Raw genomic sequence first — 9,098 nt, 5'->3', positions numbered from 1 at the left:
GCAGTAAATTAGAACTGTAAATGGTATCCTGTATGCACATTATACAGTATAAGGTGTAGCATTTGTCATGCCCTGTATGAGCAATTGGAGCAGCATGGGTAGGGGAGTTTGTGTTGCAGAGAAATATCAGGAGTGCAGAATTCTTGTCTGACTGACAAACTGAGCCAACATTTGTTGACCTCTGGATATATGTGTGAGTGTGTGTGCGCATGCATGTGAATGCTTAACCCTGAAGACTTATTAAATTATGTTTTCTCCTAGGTTACTGAAAGGTTTTGTGTGTACTTTGACATTTCAGTCACTCTTGATCGAAGGTAATGAAGCCTAATATGTTGTTCAGGAGCTTCCAGATGACACCACACATAACTTGTCTGCACACAGCGCTCTCTAAGCTGCAGCTATTTTAATGGCAGCCACATTGAATGATTTTTGTAAACTCATACTGCTAGGCGTAAATATTTTATATAATTTATTCTGTGTTAACTGTGTAGCGCTTCACTACAACTGAATAAACATAGCAGAAGTAGACATCCTTTTTAATGTGCAGAATAAAAATATAAGCGTGGGAAAGGAATTCAGGACACAGTCTTATTTTAAATAGGTCTGTGAACAATTATAAATTTTCATAAAGTCTGAGTTGGCAAAATTAAAGTAATGAATCTCAGGTGATATGGTGACGGGCTACGAGCTGGATTGCTTAGGAATTGAGGTTCAATTCATGACAGGAACAGGAGGTTTTGATAAGATCAGTACCAGTTCTGGGGTCCACCCAGCCTCCTATCTAATGGGTATCGGGTGATCTTTCCCCGGTGGTAAAGTGGCTGGGAGTGGAGCTGACCACTCACCTTCACCTAATCCCTAAGTCAAGTATGGTGAAGTTACGCATCCACTCCCGCAGTATGTCTTCATGACATAATGCTTAATTAGTTAAGCACCAGCACGTTTTTACCTTTTTAAATAATTCAACCATTAAATGGACTTGCAAGTTAGATATTTTCCATCTTGTTTTTCCTTAAAAGAAAACTTTCATAAGCGGGCTCTGCGTCTATCATCAGCTAATAGGATGCAACCTATTATGTTGGGTCCATTAGACATGTTAGTCTCTGTCTCCAGACTGTGTAATTGATCCATTCTACTAAGTTTCATACTTTATATTATCGGTAAGAAACTGAGGCAGAATGAGACAATGGAAAATGTCAACTTGTCAGTTTAAAAACACATGTTTAAAATCAGGATCTCTTAGATGTAGTGCATGATTGTAAGAACTAAAAGTTTGCTGACCCTGTAATTGATTGAAGCTTTCATGCTGACAGCATATAATGAAGTCTATTCAGGCGATCATCCATATCAGGCTGGAGTTGGGGTTCAGCACTTCAGAGACGTTCATTGCATCATCTCAGATGATGGACACAGAGAGAGTCTCTGAAACACTGGACACTAACCACACGTTCACATGGTTGATCACCTGAGAAGATTTCATTGAACCCTTTAACTGCAACATTTTTTAGTGCTAGGCTGGCCCCATTACTGTTTTTTTCTACTTTTCATGGTTTTGTATAGTCAGAATATGATTCCATAGGCTTCTTCATTCCCTCCATAGATGGTATTGCATGGCATTTTTATCTCCTTACAACCAATCAACTCTTAAGGCCGCACCATAACTCAAGCAGTTAGTCACTGGCTTCCCTCCATGGCAGCCTGGGTTCAATCCCGGGTCTGGTCAAGTGGGATTTGTGGTGGACAAAGTGGTACTGGGGTAGGTTTCCCCTACCAATCTTCATTCCACCAATTGCTCCACAGTTACCCTCACCTATCATCTGGGGCTGGTACAATAGGCCAGAAGTGGCCGCAGTACAAGGGACTTAGTCCCACCCCACTAGCAATAAAAAAAATCAACCCTAAAATGAGTTAATAAGGAAGACCATAAGTTGATTAAGTTGATGCTACTGTAAATAGTGTGTAGTAATAAAGGGACTAAAAAATCTCAAAGGTTTCTGACAATGGTGTATAATACTCAGAATTACTGGGTTTTTGCACTTTGTCCGTTGTCCAATATTCGAGAAACTATAAAACGCAACATTTTGGAAACTGGATCTCTTTCAGTGATTGAGGTTAGCTCTTTCTAAGAGACCCAACAGAGTAGGTGTCTTCCCCCCCACCTGAACATGGAAACAGAATGAGTTTCTGAAACATCGTGTTTTCTAGTTTCTAGAATATGGGACAATGGACAAAGGCTGAAAACCCAGTAATTTGAAGGGACTAAATGCTCGTGAAAAAATGTGGGTCAGTTATAAATTGTTCTGAGCCTGCAACAATTGAAATAATCTCAAAGCTCCTATTAATGTTACAGTTCCAATATGGCATTTATAAAGAAAAATGTACAAAAATAATACTGTGCGCTAATTTGAATATGTGTTGTATATCCTTTTCTTGCTGTTATATGCACATATTAGTTTTTTATTCCATAATGACTTTCAAAGTTAACTATTAAACCACAGGTATGGACCATAAAATATGATGTTTTATTTACTCCAGTTAGAGGCTGTAGATAATAATGTTACTGTATTTGAAATATTTTAGCAGACATATAGCAGTTCATCTTGCTTGTTTACATGCAGAAATATGACAGAATCAAAAGGGTGAGAAAGGCCCATCTGCTGCAAATAGCCAGTATTTTCTGCATGGTCAGTCATGTATAGAAATGTCTCGTGTTCATAAACTTCCTTCAGCAAATTGATAACAATTCTGATTTGTATTTGTGAGGTGTCAGGTTTGGATCTCAGCTTAGACATCAACTTATCCTGGCTGGGATTTTTCATGCTTTTCTTCAGCCTCTCTATGAAAATCTTAGGTTAGTACCTTGAATTAGGCCAAGGCTCCTTCCAGACACATCTTTTGAAATTCAGAATTTACCAACTGTCCCACAATGTGACAGAATTTTAAATAAATCCATAAACTTCTCTGCAGAACTGTAACATGTTCAATTATATTATGCATCATCGTTACCATAATATAGGCTGTGCCAAGTTAAGCGTGCTGTGAAGTTAGATCTTTATCAGAGTATCACTGCTGCTGGATTCACAGCCATCATAACATTTGTGATGCTGTGTTGTCACATAACAGTAACATTAACCTTTAACGACCGAAAGTCCGGTATACCGGACGGTACCTGTGACCTCGAAGATGCCGAAAGTCCAGTATACTGGACGCAAGACACGTGCTCACTTTAGAAGTGCTGCCGGTTAGACGTTGAGTTTGAAACCAAAACAAACACATGCAAGTTCAAGTCAGAGGTCCAATTGTTGGCTCTGAACAATAAAACCCTTCATCATGGCACTGGGTTCGATTTCGTTTACATGTAGGTAAGACTGTTTGTGACTTGGTCAGCCAAACAGAGTGGAAGCTTCTTCACAGAACAGCTGACCCAACATTCCTCTGTGCGGGCAGATCACTGCTTCTGTAGCTCTCAAGGAAGTGTGACGTGTTTAGTGAGTGTCTGAATTATCAGCTTGTGAGTCAGTGGCGGACTGTTTCTCTGGGGAAGCCAAGATTTTTCATTGAGTCATCTGGAACTGAACATTGACAACACTGTCCGGCCAGCCAGATAGGAACAATAACTTCCTGTTTGTTCGCTAAGCGAGAGACTGAACCAGATTGTCTACCAGCGTATGAGAAGTGAGGTCTGTGTGACCTTCACATCGCGCTGAAGCAAACTCTGCCTCTCCGCGCTCCCGCACGCAGTATCTATAGTAGCGTAAACTTACACGACGCAACGAGTTGAAACTCGTGTACAGTCTGACCAAACATTTTGGTGTATAGTGTCAATGTATTTTGGATATAACGACGTCTCAAATTTGAAGAAAAAATTATGGGTAAGACTTTTGGAATTTCATTACAAATATAAAAGAGATTATATTTTGAATTTCATGACATAACAATCACAGTTAATTTTTATTTGTAAAAATTGCCTTAGGTATATTGTAGGAAATTTCATTCTCTTTCAGGCGGTTTTTAGTTCGTAATTCTAAGCTGCATAGAACGGAAAATATGTAGTTTTTTCTGAAAGTCTATAATATTAAAAGGGCAACGTCAAATTAACTCCGGCAGCAGCGCAGTCGTGGGGGGTTTAAATGCCGACTCTTAAAGGTTAAGTATGGTTCCTGACCTTGACAGTTAGTTTACCACAGATATAATCATTCCTATTACTCCAGGAGCCAGGATAGGGTAGTTGATATAGTGACTGGCTATTGGCTGGGCAACCGAGGAGTCGGAATTCAAGTCCCAGTAAGGTCAAGAATTTTCTCTTCTTCATGTCGTCCAGACTGGCTCTGAGACACACCCAACCAACCCAATGGCAACCAGGGGTTCGTTCCCTGGGGGTAAAGCGGTCGGGGCGTGAAGCTGACCACTCACCTCCAACTAGTGCCAAGATCAAGAAAATGTGGATCTATACATCCCCATACGCCTTCATGGCATAATGCTTCATTAGTTAAGCACAAGGAAAACTTTACCTTTTTTTTTATTACTAGTGGGGTGGGACTAAGTCCCTTGTACTGCAGCCACTTCTGGCATATTGTACCAGCCCCAGATGATAGGTGAGGGTGATTGTGGAGCAATTGGTGGAATGAAGATTGGCAGGGGAAACTGATGTACTCGGAGAAAACCTGCCCCAGCACCACTTTGTCCACCACAAATCCCACTTGACCAGACCCAGGATCGAACCTGGGCCGCCACAGTGGGAAGCCAGCAACTAACCGCTTGAGCTATGGCGTGGCCGAACTTTACCTTTACTATTACTCTAAATCAGCAAGGTGTGAGATGTTAAGATGATATGTGGGCAAGTGGATTAGATTTGGAAACTTGTATTTTAGTTACATGGTGCTGATCTGTGCTGATCAGGTGACAGCCTGTGGACACGGCAGAATGTGGTGTTGATATCTCCCATACTACAAGAGGTGCGCATGTGGAACTGAAATAGGCGCCTTCAAATATGTATCATGGTTATGAAAATGTTAACTCTTAAACACTGACTGGGTTCACAGAGTGGTAAGTCTAGACCCATATCTGCGAGGTGCTGTGTTTAGATCTCTGGCAGCACACCAGCCAGCGTAAGTTTTTTCTTGGTTTTCCTCAGTCTCCAGGCAAATGCTGGGATACCACCTCGATTGGGCCACATCGTTTCTAATTCATAATTGATATATCATTCCTGCTACTCAACTCTATATGCACATAGGCTTACTAATGGCAGTGTTGTAATATAGCTCACAGAAGAAAAAAAAAGCACTGAAGCACAGCATATTTTATGGACAGGTGTGCTTTCAGTTGCAGGGTGCAATGGAGTAATTGTTAGAAATGAAAGGAAAGTTGAAGATGGTCGTAACTTAACTGAAACATGTCAGGGTATTTAATATAAATATATAATTGAGTCACACTGGACAGAATTGTCATTACTCATCCTACAACAAATATATCACATGACTGCAAATAATGACATCCTTATTTCTCAAGTGACAGTTCATTTCCTTCCTGCAACACTTGACAACTGGTCTCGTATCCTTCTCATTCCATCCAGTAAAGTATCGAGCGTTGGACGTGACAGCTCAGCTGTAATGGTGGACACAGATGGCTGTTCATTGACAGTGGTTTCATTTTCCTGTATCTGCACAAACAAAAATAGAAGACTGAGGATCTCAAAATAAGGTTGGGAACAGGTAATGGTGGGCCAAACCATGTCTGGAAGAAGACGACTTGATATTCTTTTTAGGAATTAAGGAATTCAGCTCTTGAAGAGCTTCACAGCATGGGTGTTGGTTCACTGTAGTTTCTGCCATAATTTCCATAGACTTGTGCACATGCATTAGTAAAACTATCATAAATTTTACATGTAATATGTATGTAACACAGTTGCAGCTCAAACTTGCCTTAAGCTGAAGCAGACATGAAGTGGTGCTATTTCCTGGGTCTGTTGCTGGGGCCTTAGAGCAGACTTGACATGAGAAGTCCAATAGACGAGGTGGGCCAACCAGAACCTTAGAGTCCATCCTATACAAACAGAAAAAAATAAAATATCTACTGATATTAAGCTGATCACAGTGACTGTGTGGTCTAAGGAACGAAATGTCTTTGCTCACTCAAATACTGGAATTGTGAGTTCAAATCCCACTTGAGGCATGGATGTCTGTATAGGTAGCGGCCGTGTGATGCGCCGATCGAACAGCCTATCTCAATAAGGTAGAACAGGAAGGATAATTATTTTTAAAGTAAGAATAATGTAAAAAACGTCACAAGGTTGTAAATGGAAGTTGGATCATATCTAGACGTACCCTCAATTCTTGTATTTATGTATACATATATAGAATCTGCAAATACATCTAACCTTTCACTGCTTTATTACAAAATAAAGTTATGTTTTGTGGGTACAGTTAACCTATCCACTTTCTGTTCTTGCATAATGATTATAATTTATAGAAAAGGGTGGAATATTTCATCCAATATCGATTTTGAACTGCAGGAATCAGTGATGGATTGCCTACTTCTCTACTACTCGCCAGAAATTTACAGATATTTGAACTAGCACGGTCATCTCTTATTTATTGACAGGACCTGAAAAATGGATTTGAAAAAAAAAATCACCTTTTACTAAACGTACAGTTATATGTCACATTTCAGGCACAGGCATTATTAACTCATGGCAATACCTTAAGGATGATGCCGTTACTTGTGATATACTGTGCACACTTAGTCAACAGCAGACCTATAAACAAATGGAAAGTGAGACAATTTGACCAAAGAACTGAACCCTATGAGGGTCTCGTGTGCTAAACAAATACAGAGACAAGAGTCTGCCTTTTACATTCTTATTAGACTCCCATTATTCTCTTTAACATGGTGAGCTCGACCAGTTGGTATACTTAACCTAAAATAAAATAAAAAATCACCGTGTTATTATCGCCTATATATCGTATTAGGTTCAGAAAACAATTTCTCAGATGTACTTACTTTCAAATTATTTAAAACGACCAATTCTGTGGCAAGGGAAAATTATAAATTATTAATTACATGCGGATCTTTCCGTGTTACTTCGGACTTGTTCGGACGCCTTCGCCCGCGCGGGGGGAGGAGTGTGTGTGCGTGCGTGTGTGCGTGCGCGTGTGTATGTGTGGTGCTTTTTTTTTTGTTTTTTTTTTTGTTTGCTGCATTAGTTGGAACAGAAGACTAAAATGTGAGTAGATCATAGCGATCATAGCCATAATAGCGCACATAGCAGTGCTAAGAAAAGTGTGAGAGTGAAATGCTACGGGCTGACAAGCCAAGCAATGAACTGCCTGCAACATAGTAACATTTTTTGTCAGAGTGCCAGAGAATTTCATATTATTGTGAGGCAGCATGGAATTTCTTCATGCGTTGGAGTCGTAAGCCCAGGAAATAGTGTAAATATATACTGCACCTTGTTATTAACAGTACAATATTACAACATGAAATAGTGAATTATATTTATCTGTATATGTTCATGATCTTGACACCTGAGCTCCCTGCTATGCCCTGACAACTGACAATTGTGACTTTTTAACAGTCTGTGTTATTCTCAATACTACAACTTGATTTAGACCACAGCTTCTTCTACTGTATAGGTTTTCTTGATCCATGTGAAGAAAAGCAAAATGATTTAGAAATTCTATAGGCAAAGGGCAACAGAAATCAAGTGAAATGTTTTGATTTAATGATGGCAACTGTTGAAAAACGCCATGTCTGAAATTAATATAAAGATAAGTTACAAACATATACAGGGTTTGTCCGAAAAGTAATGTCAGTGAGTCGATTAAAAAACATTTATTGATTAGATCGGTGCAACACATTAAAAGGCTTCAAAATAGGCTCCTTCTGCGTCGATACATCGCTTCCAGCGAGATTTCCAGGCATCGAAGGCGTCATGGTAGGCCTCCTCCGGAATGTCCTTTAGAGCCTTGGTGCAAGCCTCTTTGACTTCGTCAACTGTCCCAAAATGATGTCCTTTCATAGGAGTTTTCAAGCGCGGAAACAAAAAGAAGTCTGGGGGAGCCACGTCAGGACTGTAGGGCGGCTGGGGAACCGTTGGCACCTTTGAATCGGTCAGGAAGTGGGTCACGAGGAAGGCGGTGTGGGCTGGCGCATTGTCACTTTGGGCACCAGCTTTGCGCACACTTTTCGCATCTGCAAATTGTTCGTCACAATCTCGTGAACGGTACTTTTTGGAATGTTTAATGTCTGTGCCATTAAACGAACACTCAAACGACGGTCTGAGTTCAAAAGTTCTCTCACACGCGTCACATTTTCGTCGGTGGTGCTTGTTGATGGCCGTCCAGCGCGGGCTTCATCGCCGACCTCTTCACGGCCTTCTAAAAAGACCTTGTGCCACCGGTAGACCTGACGTTCCGACAGACAATCATCACCGAAGGCCGTCTTTATCATGGGAAAAGTTTCCACTGCAGACTTGCCAAGTTTCACACAAAACTTGATGGCAATCCTTTGTTCCAAGGAACGCTGCATTGCGGCTTGCACGGGAGACAAAAACGAGTTTCACGGAAAAGCCTTTCGTCACTCTCACGAAGTTCGGAGACGACTAAGCCACCGCGCGTTCATAAGGTGACTTCTCCCTCCACCGATCCCAACCGGTCTAAGCGCGCTGCGACGTATAGTCACTTCACAATGAAATCACTGACATTACTTTTCGGACAAACCCTGTATACTCTACTGAGGACACAGAAAGAGTCCCTGTAGATGAAGTTTAGAGAGCTCAGTGTTTCCTACTCTCTGCCTATGTTGTATAATGTTCAGCTCCAGCCCCCTGGCCTATGGCAACCATCACAATGCTCTTGTCACAAGAAGGCTGGAGGGGAATATATGGCAATGTGACTTCTTTCCCTGGCCTCAGTTTAATAATTCTGTTGGTATTAACACTTAACAAGGCCAGATCCTTCAGAACTCTAAAAGGCATCTCACATTTACAACTGGAATTCTTTGTGCTTGTTTAATGTACTGTGCCTGATATGTTGCTGTATCTGAATTAGTGGATATGTTTAAAAAAATTAGAATGAAGTTCGTCCTTCTTTGTGGGCATT

General features: G+C 40.8%; 1 protein-coding gene across 1 annotated transcript; it reads right to left on the bottom strand.

The window, feature by feature from the left end:
- Positions 1–5,377: 5,377 nt before the first annotated feature.
- On the bottom strand, positions 5,378–6,042 carry LOC111873893 (COMM domain-containing protein 9-like). Its single transcript, XM_033755297.1, has 2 exons — positions 5,922–6,042; positions 5,378–5,659 (listed from the first exon to the last, which is right to left on the bottom strand). The coding sequence occupies exons 1-2, from the start codon at positions 6,039–6,041 to the stop codon at positions 5,516–5,518; spliced, it is 264 nt and encodes an 87-aa protein (XP_033611188.1). The 5' UTR covers position 6,042; the 3' UTR covers positions 5,378–5,515.
- Positions 6,043–9,098: the final 3,056 nt, after the last annotated feature.

Source organism: Cryptotermes secundus, unplaced genomic scaffold, assembly GCF_002891405.2.
Source record: "Cryptotermes secundus unplaced genomic scaffold, Csec_1.0 scaffold47, whole genome shotgun sequence".
Lineage (NCBI taxonomy): Eukaryota > Metazoa > Arthropoda > Insecta > Blattodea > Kalotermitidae > Cryptotermes > Cryptotermes secundus.
Note: the sequence above shows the minus strand (reverse complement) of the source record. Positions and strands in the feature narration are given on the sequence as shown.

What these genes read in the sequence shown, in the direction of transcription:
- LOC111873893 (XM_033755297.1), bottom strand. Translation starts at nt 6,041, where the DNA reads ATGGACTCTAAGGTTCTGGTTGGCCCACCTCGTCTATTGGACTTCTCA. An exon ending in CATGTCTGCTTCAGCTTAAG is followed by an intron (nt 5,660 to 5,921) that starts GCAAGTTTGAGC and finishes TTGTTTGTGCAG; the next exon opens with ATACAGGAAAATGAAACCAC.